Source organism: Callorhinus ursinus, unplaced genomic scaffold (genome assembly GCF_003265705.2).
Source record: "Callorhinus ursinus isolate GAN/ISIS: 27379988/994484 unplaced genomic scaffold, GSC_fseal_2.0 scaffold6, whole genome shotgun sequence".
NCBI lineage: Eukaryota > Metazoa > Chordata > Mammalia > Carnivora > Otariidae > Callorhinus > Callorhinus ursinus.
In genome coordinates, this window is record NW_027397068.1 from 30,575,713 (window position 1) to 30,593,643 (window position 17,931).

Here is a 17,931-nt window from a genome sequence, read left to right on the forward strand (position 1 = left end):
TTCAAATAGGGTTCGGTTCAAATGTCACTCACAGGCTCCTTCTCCAACATTGCCTTAATTTAAAATAACCCCTTTCCATCACTCGCTATCTCCATCATTCTGCTATATTTTTCTTTAGGGTACTGATCACTATCGACATATTACAAATGCATTTGTTCATTTTCTACCTTGTCCATGAGGGCAAGAACTTTTGTCTGCTTTTTTCACTGTTAGATCTATGCCTGGCACAGACCAGGTATTTAATAGTTATTTAATGAGTAAGTCAATGAACAGGTGGACTTTTATATAGTTTGTGTAGAAATTAAAAAAAAATACTGCTACTGGTGTTTGTTCCTAGTTTAGCAACACAGTCTCTGTCATTGTGGGGATTTCTGCAAAGGTACTGGACTTTTCCCAAGCAGATGGTAGCAAGTGTGGTATTAGATGGCAGGGATTAAACCAGAACGGCTTCGCTCCAGGGCAGAGCAGCATGGAGCCCTGGGTAAGTGGCCGCCTCAGTGCCTCTGTGTACAGAGGAGGAAGACTGTATCTCTTACAGAGCACTTAAAGCCCTAAAGTAGTTTATCTTTGTTTTTATGCAGACGACTCTAATTGCTCCTGAAGCACGCAGTACTTTAAGAAATGATAGTCTATTTCTATTTGAGCCTACAGTAGCCAATCTCTCACTTTGGGTTGCTTTGTTTTTATTCTCTTGATAAGTCAATTTTGGCTAATAACAGTACAGTAAGGCAAAGATTTTATCTTATCAAAACAGCACAGGAGACCATTATTGATGGCAGATCAGAGTCCTATAGTCTTGAATGTTAGAATGAACCCCGTTAAAGGAAATTCTAATATTTTTTAAAAAAGGAAATTTAAAAATCAGTGTTTTAACTTTTTTATTTTTTTAAAAGATTGTATTTATTTATTTGAGAGAGAGAGAGAGAACGAGTGGGGGGAGCGGCACGCAGAGGGAGAAGCAGGCTCGGCGCTGAGCAAGGAGCCCGATGTGGGGCTCCATCCCAGGACCCCAAGATCATGACCTGAGCGAAGGCAGATACTTAACCGACTCAGCCACCCACATGCCCCTAAGTTTTTATTTTTAATGAGATAAAAAAATTCCATCAGACACCCATGTCAGATCCTTTCAGTATTATTTTGAACTTTTCAAAGTACATAGGGCAAACAAAAGTGGCTCAGTGGTTGAGCTGGGACTTTTGGTTTCAGCGCAGGTTGTGATCTCTGGGTTGTGGAATTGAGCCCTGTGTCCCTGAGTCAGGCTCCCAGCTCAGCGGGGAGTCTGCTTGACATTCTCTCCCTCTCCCTCTGTTCCTCCCCCTGCTCACGCACTCTCAAATAGATAGATAAATATTTTTTAAAAAAAGCTATATTTATTTTCAACTGAAAAAAATGGCCCATCAACATTTTTATTTCTCCTGAATTGTCTCACACAAAACCTTTATCCTATTAGCCTAAAGAGAAATCTGCACAAAACAGTACCCTATTTTCATCACACTTTTTTTCTTAAAAGGTGGTGAGTGACCTCTGGAGGCAATTGGACAAAATATCCTGCTGCTTTCAGGAGTGAAGCGGGGAGAATTAGAAAGTAGATCCTTCCATTTAGAGGAGGTTGTTGTTGTTGTTGTTTGCAAGTTTAATCAGGATGAATTGAAATATTTAACTTTAAAATTAGTTTACTGAACCTCAGTTCAGTTTAGTAATATTTATTAAGCATATAATACAATGCTACATGTTACAGGGGCGATAGAGACACAAAACTTTGAGGTTACAATCTACTAGGAAACTAAAGATAAGTGCTAAAATATTTATAATACAAGCTAGAATGTGGAAGAAAATTGAGGAGTGGCACAACTACACAGGAATTCAGATTTTTGGTTAGGGTGACCAGAGAAAGTCTACTACATTCAACAAACATTTACTGAAGACCCACTTTGTGCCAGGCACTATGCTAAAGGATAAGATTTTATTTATTTATTTAGAGAGAGAGCATGAGCTGGGGGAGGGGCAGCGGGGGAGGGCAAGGGGGAGTATCTCCAGCAGACGCTATGCTGAGCCGCCTTGGGGCTCCACACGGGGCTCCATGCCATGATCCTGAGATCATGACTGAGCCAAAACCAAGAGTTGGACCCTCAACCAACAGCCACCCAAGTGCCCCATGCCTGAGCGGATTCTTAAAGGTAGGAATAGTTCTGGTATTGCTTTGGCATCATAAGCCTACTCTCGTCCACCTCTCCCACTAATTACAACTAAAAACTCATTACAAAATACAGACAACCACTGCCTCAGGACTCTGAAAAGTAAAAGCTTGTGAAGGGAAGGCACAAGTTGGAAAAGAAACCATCCAGGGGATGGGCTTCCTGGCCTTTTTTCCTCTTTTTTCTTGTGGTTTTGTCCTGAGGAGAGGGCCCATGAGGGAACTGTTTGGCTGCATGAGTAGTTAACACTCCGATAAAAACCCTATCTCTCTATCCAGGGATACTGAGGGAAGGTCCAGGGAACTGAGAAAAGGGTCCTCTGTGAGTTGGGAAGTGAGTAGGGAGGAGGGAGAGGACAGGGTCACAGAAGGTGATTCCTAATTTTGTGTAGGAACCACTGTAAGTTTTAGGTTCAGGGCTGAGGTGCACTTGTCTGCAAGAGACCCAAAGCAGCATGGCACAGCAAAGGCTTTGACAACTAACAGTTACTCATGGGCCCCTGAGTGGTACATGTTCAGGACAGACCCAGAGCAACAGAGCAGAGGCTTTGAAAACTGAACTGAGATTGAAACCATCACAGAAGGTGATACAAAACCTGTAATGTGAACTCAATCAGGTTGATTGCCTGCTTAAACAAACATACATTCTCCAGAGGAGGATTTTAACAGGATCCAGAGGCAGCGCAATGTTAACTGTCACTATGTTCCGGAGGTGATAGAAAATGACTTGTGTAAAGATTAATAGGAGGAAACTTTGTTTAAAATGAAGTCAGGAGGCCAGCAGGGGGAGCTCTCATGCCCTGCCACTCGTGGTCAACTGCAGATCCAACAGCAGGAGACATAACTTGCAACCGGGCAAGTTGGGAACTACTTCTAAATACTACCTTACTATCCTAGCAGGAAGGAAGAGAGGTTTTCCTCCTCCTCTGGCAACAGCCCAGTCAGTGAGAGACCGTCACAACTCAGTCAACGAAAAGCCACTATACTTTGAATTCCCACTTTACTCCAATGGGCTTTTTGTTTACAACAGTTCTCCCAACTTCCCCCTTTCTTCCATAAAAGAGGAGTCCTCTCCTTTGTTCTCCAGACTTGCTAATGGTTTTGCCATGTGGTCCCAGACTGCAATTTTCTGCTATTCCCAAATAAATCCATTTTTTTTAAAAAAGATTTTATTTATTCATTTGAGACACAGAGATACAGAGAGAGAGAGCATGAGCAGGGAGAGAGGCAGACAGAGAGGGAGAAGCAGGCTCCCCACTGAGCCAGGAGCCCGATGCGGGGCCCGATCCCAGGACCCTGGGATCATGATCTGAGCCGAAGGCAGATGCTTAACCATCTGAGCCACCCAGGCACCCCAATAAATCCATTTTTGTGGGTAACATGACTGGCTGTTTTATTTTTAAGGTTAACACCTGTCATACAAAGAACCAGGAAAATGTGGCCAAATCCTGAGGGAAAAGACAATCGCCAAAACAACCCTGAGATAACACAGGTGTTGGAATATTCAGAGACTAAATCTGCTATTATATGTTGCAGGAGGTAAAGATAAACACACGTGAGATAAATATAAAGAAAGACATTTTCAGCAGAGAAACAAAGCATGAAAAAGAACCAAGTGGAAATTTTGAACTGAAAAGTACAGTATCTGAAAGAAACAAGTTCACTGGATAGGTGTAATAGCACAATGGAGATGATGAGAGAAAGCGGCAGTGAACTTGAAGATCGACAAGTTAACAGAAATTACCGAAACTGAGGAGCAGAATGGGATAAAAAGGCTGGAGAAAACAGAACATAGGAGCATCAGGGACCTGTGCAACAGTATCAGAAGGTCTCACATATGACAAAAACAGGTGAAAGAGGCTGAGAAAAATTATGTGAAAAAGTAATGGCTAAAAACTCCCCAAATTTGGTGAAAGACGTATATTTACAGATTCCAGAAGCTTGGTGAACTTGAACTTAAATTCAAAGAAAATCATGCCTAGATCTGTCAAAATCAAACTACTGAAAGACAAAGAAAAAAAAAATCTTGAAAGCAGCCAGAGAAAAATGAAATACTACATAAAGAGCAAGGATTGAATGCAGAGTCCAGGGTAGCTAGAAGACACTGGAACATCTCCAAGTGTGGAAAGTAAGGGACTATGAATCAGAAGCCTGTATCCAGTGAAAATATTTTCAGTAATGAAGGTGAAATAAAGATGTTCTGATATGAAGGAAAACTTAGAAAGCTATTGTCAGCAGAATTGCCCTAAAAAAAAAAATGCTGAAGCTGAAGGGAAAAGGTACCAGAAGGAGACGTGGATGCTCAGGAATGAAGGAAGAGCAACAGAAAATTTAACTATCTAGGTTAATATAAAAATCCTTATTTTTTTCTCTTAAATTCTTTAAAATATATATGATTATTGAGAAGATAGGCAGGAATAAGGCAGGTGCTCTTAGTTAGGGGAGACTAAGCTACTGTAACAAAAATTCAGTGATTTGAGCAACAGGTTTGGGGCACCTGAGTGGCTCAGTCAGTTAAGCACCAGACTCTTGATTTTGGCTTAGGTCATGATCTCGGTTGTGAGAACGAGCCCCGTGTCGGGCTCCACGCTCAGCAGGTAGTCTGTTTGAGGTTTTGTTCCTTTCTCTCTCTCCCCCACCCCATCCTCCCCCACCCCAATAAATAAACAAACAAATAAATCTTTCAAAAAACAACAACCGGTTTTTTAACAGTCAGAGGGAAGAATTCTCTCCGGCCTTTTCTGCTCACATTTTATTGGCGTCCTTAACTGCAAATTCAGCTGGGAAATGTAGGGAGCTAGGGCAGTCATGCACTGGGTTATAATTCAATTACTTAGGAAAGGCAAATGGACTTTGATGACTAGCTAGCAGCCTCTCCCACAGCAGGTGAAAGAGAAAGGAGGCATTCTGGATAGAGGGGACCATATGAGCAAAGATAAGGAAGAGAGAAGCCACATGTAAGGAACTAATTGGAATTTTGATGTTGTTGAAATGGAAAGAGATAAAGCTAGAGAGGTGGGTGGGGAGCAAATGAAGTTGGATTTTATTCTTGAGGAGTTGAAGGGTTTTATGTAGCAGATTTTCATTTTAGTGAGCTACTCAGGGGTGAAAGATGAGAGAACAGAAGACTAGAGGGGAGAAAACCAATTAGGAACTTAGGGGAATAGTTTTGGTGAGAGGTGATAAAGTTTTAAAAGTAGGCTGTGATAATAGCATAGAGGGGCTGGTTTCGGAAATATCATCTGTCGAGGTAAAACTGGCAGGACTCGAGGAGGAGGGAGAAAGAAAGAAGCATCAAGGCAGGGTCTCCCATTCCTTACAAAGATGACTGGGTGGGTGGCGATATCAGCATGCAGTATCACAGAGCAGGGGCAAATTTAGGGAAAAAAGGAGTTTGGTTTTAGGTGATAAAGATAAAATACTGTGAAGCTTGAATTCCTACAGAATAGTTTTGGTTATATTAAATCTCAGTGAGCCAGTTGGAGGTGTGTCGCTCAAGACAGAACTCCTCCATGGAGGAGGCACACAAAATCCGTTGTAACCTACCTCTCATATAACGTTCTGTTCTCTTTAATACATATACCTTTTGTTTCAGCCACATCAAACTTTTCTCAAAGAGGCCTTCCCTGACTCTGAAATCTAAAACAGGTTCTCTTACATCACAGCCTCTGTACTTTCTGAGGTAACCTGGGAAGGGCTTAATGACCAAATGGATGCGGCTGGAGAGATGGGTTGGAAAGGAAATGATGAGGAGATTTAGGTTTGTAGTCTGGGAGCCTAAGCGGTAGAAGTAACTGGGTGCAAAAGCACATTTCCGATAGACAGTAACAAATAGTCACACGTCTTGAGGCCGCGGTCTGGTCAAAGAGCAAAAGGAAACAAAAAGCTGGTATTGGGTAAGGAACGACAAGGCCTTTCCTTTTCTGCAGGCACACCTCTACTCAGGGATCCTGGAAGTCCACGTCCCGCTCCACTTCCTGACAACAATGGTATCGTTTGCAGGGACTGGAGCCCGTGTGCTTGAAACCTCAGCTTTGGGTCGGGACTTCTCCTGAGCTACTGTTACACTATGTACAGCCCCTGACCTTGGGCACGTTGCTACTTATTCTCTCTGACTTAACCCAGCTGTCTGTAAAACGAGGAAAACGTGGAATTTGGAGTGTTGTTCTGAGGCTTCATGGAGCTAATACCCGTGAACGCTTACATATGAGGTTCAACAAATGTGGTGGAGTGACACATGGACGACATAGCTCAAAGGAGCGAGGACAGCAATTCTAGAAAGCTGTATAAGGGACAGACCGGGCTCCCTTTGCCCTGCGAGGAGACCTGGGCAGCGGGTGCAAAGCCATTCCCTGCCCATCTTGGCCCGCTTTTTCGCCCGCAAGGGCGTGGCCGCGTCTTACCTCTGGATCCGTCGGGTCCCAGGCTGCAGCTTCCGCTCACTCCGCCACGGGGCGCCCGCTTGCCGGGCCTCTGTGGGCTCAGCTGTGTGTGACGCGGCGGCCCGGGCGCCCACGTCCGGTCTCCCAGGCAACCACATAAACTTCCGGTTTGAGACAGGCCGCGGTTGGCGAGAGGCCACATTTCCGCCACGTGACCCCCTCCGGCAGCTTGCCGGCTGAAGGGCTAGCGTCACCGGCCTGCAACGCCCGGCGTTTTCCCGAAGTTCGGACTTCCCGGCCCTGACCAGGGGGCAGTTCCTGGGGAAGTGGCTCCAGCCGGGACGGCCGGGCCTGCAGGGGCGGGGCCGGGGCTTGGCTCCCAGTTCCGGAGGCTCCGCTGAGAAGCCGGGCGGCAGCGAGACCGCTTCTCCTGAGCCGCCGAACTGGAGTTGGAGCTGGAATTCCGTGGGGCCGGGGCCCCGGCTGCCGGGCAGCGGCTCCTCGGGGCCGAGGCCGCGGCGGAGAATGAGGCGGTGGCGGTGGCAGGCTCCCGGCGGAGCCGCCAGGCTGGAAGCATGCTGCGCTGGTTCATCACCGTGATCTTGTGTGCTGCCTTCCTGGGGCTGGTGAGAGCCGGGGCTGGAATCCTCCCAGGCCGGGGCGTAAGCGGGCGTCCTGCAGAGAACGCCGGCTTCGGAGTTCGAGTCTCGCCTCTGCCACTTGCAAACTGTGTGACCTTGGGCGCGTTCGTCGGCCCCAGCCTTGGTTTCCTAATCTGAGAAATGGGCACAGTTCTACTGTTGGAGGGTTATTGTCCAGTGGGAAATTGATTTTCCTAACATATTTGCCAGCTCCAGCAAACCTTCCTACTTCTCCTACGTGGGGTGGGGGGGATAGATGCAAGGGGGTGTTGCCAGGTCTATAGGCCCACCCCCTTGAGCCCACGCAGACCGCAAATTATTACACAAAGCTGCTTTTCTGGGATTTCCTCTTCCTTGTCTGACCAAATTCAGCCAACTCCTTATTTTTGCAGACGGGGCAAAATAGACCCATAGAGGGAAAATGACTTTTCTGGACCACATAGCTGGTTTTAAGTGGTGGAGGCAGGCATAACATGTCTTTCATTCTACCCACAATCCTATGTAAAACAAACCTTTAGATCCTTCAGTTTTTGTTTTTTGTTTTGTTTTTTTAAGAGCGAACTGCGAGGCCAGAAGCGCCGTTTGACAAACCCCTTGGCTGCCCCACGATTCCCTTATTTCTAGAGATCGTCCTCTCATCACTTGTCTTGAATATTGGGCTCTTGGGGGTTTGGTAGGGTTAGTCCTCTGAGGAGAGTCACTTCTCAGAGAGTCCTCTGAGAAAGTCACTTAGCGTCTTTTGCTTGAGCCACAACGGATTCCTAGAGTATTCTAATTTGAAAAAAGAAAAATCATTGCAGACGCTTCTTGAGCCCTCACCTTGTGCCAGGTCCTGTTTTAAGTGCTTTACAAGAAGGAAGTAATTTGATTGGAGATGGAGCTCAGCCGTCCCTGGTCCATGTACCAAGTGCTTGCTCTGCTCTGGCTTGGGCAAGATGCACACCCGTGTTTTGAGCAGAGCAGTCCAATTAGAAAGAATTATTCTTGAAGCATAGACCTATTAGAAGCATTTTTTTTAAGTGTCCAGCAAATATTCTCTGATGGCTTGGGGTTTTTTTTGAAGAAAAATACAGATTTAGAAACGTTTGAATTGTCTATTTTCTGTGTATTTTGTATGTGTCAGAGGAAGGACACCATGTGCATCCAGAAATATTGCTGTTTTAACAACATAAAAAACCAGGAATGCTGTTTTAATGGTTTGATAATTTAAATTTTTAACATCTAAATTCCTGTTATTTGTGCATATAGTATATTTCAAAGGGCACATAACTATTTCAAAAATGATTTTGATGTTACATTTTACTGTTAATACAAGAGTCTTTTGCAGTACTGTTCAAAAAGGAAACAAAATTGTAGCAGAGAGCCAAAGAAATTAAAAAAATTTTTTTTAGACTTGAGAATTGTCAGAACTAGAAAACCAGTAGGATTTGACTCACCAAATGCAGTAGCCTATAGTCTAGGAGTCCTAGAACCGTCATCCTGAATTTTTCCTGAATGTGAGATTTAAGGTAATCCCCTACATTACACTGAAATCCCCTCCTCCTTTTTTATTTTTTAATTAAATTTTTAGATGTGGGGGTGGGGCAGAGAGAGAGAGAGAGAGAGAGGGAGAGAAAGAATCTCAAGCAGGTTCCAAGCCCAGCGGGAAGCTTGATCTCCCAACCCTGCGGTCATGACGGAGCTGAAGTCAAGAGTGTGAAATCCAGAGTCGGCTGCTCAACCACCCAGGCGCCCCTCCTCCTCCCTTTTTAATAGTGAAAAAAACTACCACATAGATAGACATTATTTTAATGATTGTAAATGAAAGGTTTTGTCTTTTTAAATTTTAGGGAATGAGTGTTGCTATACTGGGACCGACATTTCAAGATTTGGCAACAAATGTGAACCGCAATATTAGCAGTCTTTCTCTGATTTTTGTGGGCCGTGCCTTTGGATTTTTAAGTGGCTCAGTGATTGGTGGAGTTCTTCTTGACATTATGAATCATTTTCTACTTTTGGGTAAGTAAAGACCAATTTTAGCTTTTAATGACTTTCAAGGAATTTATATTTTGTTTTTAAAAATGAAACATTTTATGGTTGACAACTCAGATGAGTAGTGTTCAGGCGTCCTCGGTGAAAATCAGTTTTCCTTGGTGCCTGTTTTCATCTCAACAATTATAGAGAATCTATGCAGGGCCACTCTGGAAATTTAGATTAGCCCTAGAATGTGTTACTCTCTTTAGCCTTCCTGACCATCAGTGTAATTTAGGCACCACCCCTGGATTACATACTAGTTGTCCAAAGAACTCTGCTTGTCAGGGTTTAGGGCAGATCTCCTGGGGCCACCAGAGATCAGAATGAATTACTTGAACCTGCCCAGGCTAGGCCCTGAACTGAGAATGAAGGTGGGAAGTACTGGGGGCAAAATGACGTGGGCTAAATTTTTGTCCCAGCCGCCCCATGTTAATGATGCCTCCGGACCACTCTACCTCGCCCTTCAAGTAGATGGCAAAGCTTTTAACTTATTCTTTCTTGAATAAATAGACACGTTTAAAGAAAATCTGGATTAATGTGATAAAAGTGCTTTGGAAGTAAGGAGAATAATTTACTGTTGTTGATGAATAAATGAATAACTGCTCAGATTTCCAAAATGGGTTGAGAACATATAGATCTTGTATTTCCCTCCTTATTCCCAAGCTAAATTACTTCATACATTTCTACTACAAACTATCATAACTGTATTTCATTTTTCTCTTTTAATTTTTTACCTCATACCTAAAAGTCTTTTTATTTATTTGATTATATGTATGTGTGTATGTATGTATTTATTTAGATTAAAACTCTTTAAAATATGAAATATTTAAATAAATTTTTGAGTTGTCAGTTTTCTATAAAACTTTGCACTGTAGTATAAGGTTTGATTATCAGCAATGCTAGAAATGTACTCACATTAGGTTAACTTACATTTTATAGTCCTTAAAGATTATGAAAGCTTGTAAAGGAAATAACCATTTATAGATGCTGAACCTCTTATCCACTTACTATTACCCAATTGTAATTTGACCTACTTTGCATTTATTGGAATTTCTATGATCTTGACTTGATTTATGACTCCTTGCATGAATATTGTTTTTTATAGCTGACTTTTACCTTTCTTCTCAGGGGTGTCAATGTTGACCACCACAGTTGGTCTTTATCTTGTTCCATTTTGTAAGACAGCAGTATTGCTGATTGTCATGATGTCCGTCTTTGGTGTTTCAGCTGGCGTTCTGGATACAGGTCAGTGAGCCCTGCAGGGTCATCTCTGGGAGTAGGGACTTTCTACTAGAAAAAGTAGAGCAGATGACATCAAATTGTCATTTGCAGTGTAAAATGACACCGACCTACTGAATTGCTCATGGGGTCACCCAGTCAGAACTACCCTCTGGCAACTACTCTTCTTGCCAAGTAGGGTGCCTGTTTTTGGCAATTCATGGAGTGAATTTAAGGAATTTTGTTCAGTGAGAGATTATTGATTTGCAGTACCCAAACAGGAAAGGGTCCCCCATGTGGGTAATTATGGTGCAGGTGAGTGGGCTTTCATTTTGGGATAGAACTTTATCAGTGTAGTATGGGAGGAATTGATGGGTTAATAGGTTAAACCAACTTTGGAACCATATTTGGCTGAGGAATCATAGAAGCAGCTATCCAATTTAAAAAGCCCTCTGCCTTTTGAACTAAGAGAAACCTGTGCTGTGTATTATTTTCCTTCTCTCTTTTTTTCCCCCTCTCAAAAGCTCCTGCCTTCCTGCAGGAGATCCTCTTCATGTGTCTTGTTATCTTTTAAAACCTACTAAACAACACACTTGGCATCTGTCCACCCCTAAAACCAGCTCTCTTCTTCCCCTGCTCTATTGTTACCTGATATATCGGGGATATATACTTTAGGCTTAGTTTGGTTGTGAAATTATGGGGTACAATTTTATGTTTGTCTGCAAGTATGTTAAAAAAAGAGAAAGAAAACACAACACTTGATGCTTCTTGCCTTTCACCTTTGTTTCCTGTAATGGGCCCAGCAGAATTCTACAGTGTTCAGGTTTCTGAACATGTGTTTTGCATCTGCTATATACCTAAATAATTTTCCTCAACTGGTTATTTGGTAATTTGTCCATTATCTCATGATAATATATATTTAAAATGTTTACAAATAAATATCCACCTCTTTCCCACCCTCCCCACCCCCTGCCAGCCTCATATTAGAACTGTCTTGTTAAAGGCCTTGGGCTAAGGTGCCTGGCCCTGGGAGGTCGTGGTTTACTAGCTTGTAGAATCCATTTGTGAGTATGTGATGTTCCAAAGCTGAGAGTTCTGTGGTGGTGGTAGGACAGAGTTTCTTAGTCATAAAATCGACCGCGTTGCAAGATTTGTTGACTGAGAATACCTTCATCCTTGTGCCATGTAAAATAGACTCATCCTCCTTCTGATAGTAATGAACTGTTTTTTTGCTAAGTTACTGTGATTAAATAATTTTCCTCATGTTTCATTGGTAGGTGGTAACGTCCTGATCTTGGCTCTTTGGGGGGACAGAGGAGCCCCACATATGCAGGCCTTACACTTCAGTTTTGCCTTGGGTGCCTTTTTGGCTCCACTGCTGGCTAAGTTGGCATTGGGCACGACGGTGTCTGCTGAAAACCACACAGAGCCTGACTCTACCCATTCTGCCCTCAACCAGTCATCTGAAGCTGACTTAGAGTCTCTGCTTGGAGTACCTGACAACACGAATCTACTGTGGGCGTATGCTGTTATTGGTACTTACGTTTTTGTAGTTGCTATCTTTTTTTTGGCTCTGTTTTTAAAGAAGAGCTCAAGGCAGGAGAAAGCAAAAGCATCTGCTCAGAGGTCTCGAAGAGCTAAATACCACAGTGCCCTTCTTTGTCTCCTTTTCCTGTTCTTCTTTTTTTATGTTGGAGCTGAGGTAACATATGGCTCTTACGTTTTCTCGTTTGTGACCACCCACGCAGGCATGACGGAAAGTGAAGCGGCTGGGTTGAACTCCATCTTCTGGGGGACCTTTGCAGCCTGCAGGGGCCTAGCAATCTTTTTTGCTACATGTTTACAACCTGGAACCATGATTGTGTTAAGCAACATTGGCAGCCTGACATCATCCTTATTGTTGGTGCTTTTCGACAAGAGCCCAGTTTGTCTCTGGATAGCGACTTCGGTGTATGGGGCCTCGATGGCAACCACGTTTCCCAGTGGTGTTTCTTGGATTGAGCAGTACACAACCATCCATGGGAAATCTGCAGCATTTTTTGTAGTCGGTGCTGCCCTGGGAGAAATGGCTATTCCTGCAGTAATTGGAATTCTTCAAGGACAATACCCTGATTTGCCTATAGTTTTGTACACCTGTTTGGGGGCATCGATAGCCACTGCTCTTTTATTTCCCATGCTCTATAAATTAGCCACCTCACCTCTCAGTCAACAGCGAAAAGAACACAGGCAAAGCGAGGACCAGAAAGCTTTGCTGTCTAGTTCTGAGCTAAATGACTATGAGGAAGACAATGAAGAAGAGGATGCAGAAAAATGGAATGAAATGGATTTTGAAGTGATCGAAATGAATGATACAGTGAGGAATTCTGTAATAGAGACATCTAAAAATATTCTGATGGAGCCCTTGGCTGAAGTCTCCAGTCAGTTCCACTCCAGTGCAGTGGTACTGGAGTCCCCTCCAGTTGATAGTGGCCAGTCCCTTGTGAATCACCTTGCAAGAAACCAGGCTAAAAGGGACTAACACCTAGAGAAGATGGATTATTCTGACCTCCTTGAATAATCTCCAGTTGTAAAGAAGCCAGTCAGAGCAGAGCATTAACAGATTTTCAGCATGCTTTGGGGATCAAAATTTCTAGGTCAGAGTGTAGCAAATACTACAAAGTTTTGAAAGGTTCTGTAATTCTAGAGTTTTCCATAAAGAACAAATGGTCTCGTGGGGCAGGATCTTATTGTGAGGCTAGTGTTTGGCACGTGGCTGATTAGGTAATGTTTTATGGTCTCCACCCCTCAAAGCATGCAAAGAAGGTGTTTGTTGTTGAGAAGTTGGGTGCTGTTCTAATAGAACGAAACCACCTAGTAGTTGAATTGATTAGCTGAACAAATGATCAGTCATCAGTATTATACCAGGGAAGTAGAGGAGTGTCATTTCATAAAAGAGCAACTTTGAAAATGGACAGAGATTTTTATTAATTGCTTTGCCCTCCCTGTAGTGTTACGCCGGAGAATGCTGATTCCTCATTTGATTTCTGATTTCTATGAGGAGAACACAAAACAGGGCCCTAGAGACCCGGCTTCAGGACTGCTGCTTACTAGTTTTCTGGCCCTGCACTCAGTCCTTAAATAGGCCTTGTTTATCTGTCTCCTGATCTGTGATTCTTTTAGTGAAAATGAGATGATTTTCAAACTAGGAATCCATAAGTTTCAAAGTTTGTGCAAGGAAAAAAAAAAGTTTGTGCAGTGTGTCTGTTAGAAATAACGTAAGTGCCATCCATTCTTCATTTCAAATGAGAAGTGAAACAAAAGTGATAGTTTTGAGAATACTGATTATGAATACATGTCAATTTAAGAGACTCAGTGTTTAATAATTACCTGCAAAACACATTTTTCAGTACTGTGTTTCATCAGTTCTAAGATGCACCTTTTTTCACATTTTTAACATCTCTGAAATCAGAATATGTCTTAAAGTCAGTGGTCACTTAACATTTTGTGACAAAATTTAATTGACAGTTATCCATGTACATATACAAAATAATGTTGCATGTTACAGTCGGTGTCTTACAGTAATTCATTCAATTATGGAGATTTTACTATTTTTACAGGTACTTTAAAAAGTTATTTTTATATGCTGATTTTCTTGATGTTCAAGTGGGATTTGGAGATGCAATGTTCCAAGTTTAAAAGCTGCTTGAGAGTTACTATGTTAGTAGTGGGGCCTACCTTAGTAATGAAGTCTGGGTCTGGGCCTTGCTCTTACAGGGTTTGTTCTTTATTGAGTCTGGCTGGTAATTACATTGTAAGCACTGTAAACTATGCTGCTAGTTTAATTTACGAAGAGGCACAGTCTTTTCCAGTATTTGGAATATTTGTTTCACCCACCCAGGGCTCTTCCTTCCTGACTTTGAAATACCTGGGAAACCAAAATAATGATTAGAAAGGGGCTTGGTGGGCGCCTGGGCGGCTCAGTTGGTTAAGCGACTGCCTTTGGCTCAGGTCATGATCCTGGAGTCCCAGGATCGAGTCCCACATCGGGCTCCCTGCTCAGCAGGGAGTCTGCTTCTCCCTCTGACCCTCCCCCCCTCATGTACTCTCTCTCTCTCATTCTCTCAAAATAAATAAATAAATCTTAAAAAAAAAAGAAAGGGGCTTGGTGGCCTAGAGGTCAGGGATCACAAAGGGTACTTCATATGAGTGTGGCAAAGCTGGTGTGAGCTCTCCTTTGATAAATGACTAGCACTGATGACAGCTTTTGTTTACTTCTCTTTACCATGTTTTATGGTGAATAACATTTAATTTCTACCTGCTTGCAGTATGTTTGCTTTCTCTTATCTAATTTCTACAAATTTGCCTTTGTTTCTTCTCGAGTGAAATGTATCTTTTTTGACCACTGCTCATTCACCTTCAATACCTGCCATAATATGGGTTTGTATATAACCTAGCAATTTTGGAGAGGGCCGGTGGAGAAATTAACAGTAAAAAGCGTATTCTTCTTGCTCTTTTTGTATTGTACTTTTCTCTTAGCTACAACTTGGAGACCACCTGTGTTCCATTTACTGCTTTTTCTCAGGTTGTTGGAATTCAGGCAGTAGATGCTATTTGGCAGCTGGGAGGCTTGCTAGAACAGGGATTCTATCTGCAGCATCTACATTTAATGGGTAGAAGATGCAGCTCAGGGAGAAAAGGATGATAATAAGAACATGGCAGAAAATTTGGAAATCCACACTGGAAAGTCCACTAGAGTTCCACAAACCAAAATGTGAATGGCCATATGAGATTGCAGGCATTGTTAAAGTTTGATGTATTTCCATATTGGAAGGATAAGACTTCGTACAATTCCAAGAATTAGCATTCATTCTAATAATCAGTCCTTAGGTAAGTGTCTGCTGATATACAAGTAGCCAATACTGAAGTTTTCTATTGCTGAATAACAAATTTAGCAGTTTACAACAGCATTTTTGTTTATTTTAAGTAGGCTCCACGCCTAGTGTGGAGCCCAACGTGGGGCTTGAACTCACAACTGTGAGATTGAGACCTGAGCTGAGATCAAAAGTTGGTTGCCTAACCGACCGAACCATCTAGGCCCCCTAACAACAGATATTTTTTGTCTCACAGTTTCTTGAGTCAGAAATCTGGGCATGACTTCACTGGGTCCTCTGTTTAGGGTCTTGTGGGGCTGCTGCAGTCAAGCTGTTGGATAGAGCTATGCTCCATTTTGGAGCTTAGGGTTCACTTATAGGGCCATGTATGTGGTTGACAGTATTCAGTTCCTTGCTGTGGCATGCTCAGGTCCCTGTTTTTTGCTGGCTGTGAGCTCCCATCAGTCCCAGTTCCTAGAACCTCCCACGGTTTTTTTTGCCAGGCAGCCCTCTGTAGATCTCTCACAACGTGGCAGCCCATTTCTTCAAAGCCAGCAGGAGAATGGCTTTCTCTCACACCAGTCTGCTAAGTTGGAGTCTTCTTTCTTTCTTTCTCTCTCTCAAGATATTTATTTATTTATTTATTTATTTATTTATTTATTTATTATTCATTATTTATTATTTATTATTTATTTATTTATTATTTATTTATTTATTTATTTATTTATTTATTTGAGACAGAATGAGAGAGAGCACATGAGAGGGGGGAGGGTCAGAGGGAGAAGCAGACTCCCTGCCGAGCAGGGAGCCCGATGCGGGACTCGATCCAGGGACTCCTGGATCATGACCTGAGCCGAAGGCAGTCGCTTAACCAACTGAGCCACCCAGGCGCCCTAAGCTGGAGTCTTCTTTAACATAATATAATCACAGGAGTGGCATCCCCTCACCTTTGCAATATGCTCTTGGCTAGAAGCAAGTCACGGGTTCGACCCAAACTCAAGGGAGAGAGGCTAGTACAGAGATGTGACTCATTGGGTGTTACCTTAGAGTGCGTGTGCTGTACACACTCTGGTACTTGCAGAACCAGGGTTCCAGAGAACTAAAAGTTGGAGCTGGGGACAAGAAGCCCTCAGCAGTCACCGAAAGTGATGATAGGTACCAAACTGAGTGAGTGGGGGTGGGGGGTGGAAGGCTCCATTAGGCCAGGCCAATGAACCTGATAGAAGAGACTCTGTTTGTGGGGCAATGGATGGGCTAACTCAGAGTTAGGCTTTTTTTCCCCTTGACGTTTTATGTTCTTTCCCACTGTGATTTTAACTTGTTCAAATGCAGCTTCCTGTAAGAGAAATAGGTAAATTTCAGTTTAGTTATATTTTCATAGTAATAATTTTCAAAGTAAAGATGCTTTGAGGGCATCTTTCAGTTACTCTTATTTTTTAAAGAAAAATCCTTTTTAAAAACCTGTTTTTATCATAAAAGTAATGAAGGTATTAAAAAGTCAGCTGGAAGATTAGGGAAGTACATAAAAATGTAAGGGACAAGTATAATTTATGCAAAGTTTTTATTTATTTATTTATTTTTAAAGTAAGCTCTATGCCCATTGTGGGGCTCGAATTCCCTGCCCCTGCAATCAAGAGTCATATGCTCTACCAACCTAGCCAACCAGGCACCCTTGTATAAGTAATTTATAATTCTAAACACTTGGAAAAGTTCTTAAGATTTCTCCTCAACATAATTTCCTGGGTAAAGGGGTAAAAAAAAAAATTCCCTCCTACCAGATAAAGTTTCAGAAACAACTTGAATTTTGTGTCCAGAGTGCATTGCCACTGCAGTTGATGGACTGGTTATTAGTTTGAAGAATTGTAATTTATTAAGAAAAACAACAAACCTAATTGATCAGTGGAGTAACACCCTCCTGTGTGAGACCCGGATTACATGTAAAATGATTTCGTTTCAGGTAGAATCATTGAATAATCAGAATAGCTTTCTCATAACCAGAACTTTTGGTTTACCATAGCAGTATATCCTGCCGCTTAAAAGTTATTACTAAAATACAGCTTAAATTTCTTAATGGAAGTAGGTAACATTCTTCTGGGATACCCTGTATCTGTATCTGTTAAGTGCCACTTGTTTTGTTCACAGTGCTCTGAATGTGTGTATGTTTGTGTACATGAATCCACAGATACTGTGTGTGTTTGATACTTTCCTATACTGTAAGGGTGTAGGGGTAGAGGTGCTAGAGAAGGGATACAAAAAAGCTTAAGGTATGATTCCAAGTTTGTTAGAAATGGCCCTTTTTTTAATTGAAATTTTTATTGCAATTATAGATTTACATGCAGTTGTGCCTAGTGTTTTTGTTTTTGTTTTTTCTAAATTTGTTGAGTGAGGGCTACTTGCTCAATCTCGAGAGTAGAGAGCTAGGCTAGTGCTTCTCGTGTGTTAATGTGCATTGGAATTGCTTGTTAAAGTATAGATTCTAATTCAGTAGTACCTGGGTTAGGGGCTGGGATTCTACATTTCTAACAAGCTTTTACATGATGGGGAGCTATTGGCCTGTGGACTGACCACATTTTGGGTAGCAAGATTCACTTTTTGAGAGGGTCAAATTCTTTGCTACTCTAGGGAATTCAGTT

General features: G+C 42.4%; 1 protein-coding gene and 1 long non-coding RNA gene across 3 annotated transcripts in view; one reads left to right on the plus strand and one right to left on the minus strand.

Annotated features, from left to right (window-relative positions):
* LOC112817179 (uncharacterized) overlaps positions 1 to 6,735 on the minus strand; it is a 120,236-nt gene extending 113,501 nt beyond the window's left edge. For both annotated transcript variants that reach the window (XR_012378529.1, XR_012378528.1), the window contains exon 1: positions 6,598 to 6,735. This is a non-coding gene — a long non-coding RNA (uncharacterized lncRNA). The remainder of the gene's footprint in view (positions 1 to 6,597) is intronic.
* Positions 6,736 to 6,808: 73 nt separating this feature from the next.
* Positions 6,809 to 15,958, plus strand: MFSD4B (major facilitator superfamily domain containing 4B). The gene is given in 5 exon segments (XM_025864206.2): positions 6,809 to 7,202; positions 9,047 to 9,215; positions 10,359 to 10,475; positions 11,726 to 12,936; positions 12,938 to 15,958. Coding segments are annotated over 5 exon segments (1,584 nt in total). The 5' UTR covers positions 6,809 to 7,151; the 3' UTR covers positions 12,974 to 15,958.
* The last annotated feature ends 1,973 nt before the right edge of the window (positions 15,959 to 17,931 follow it).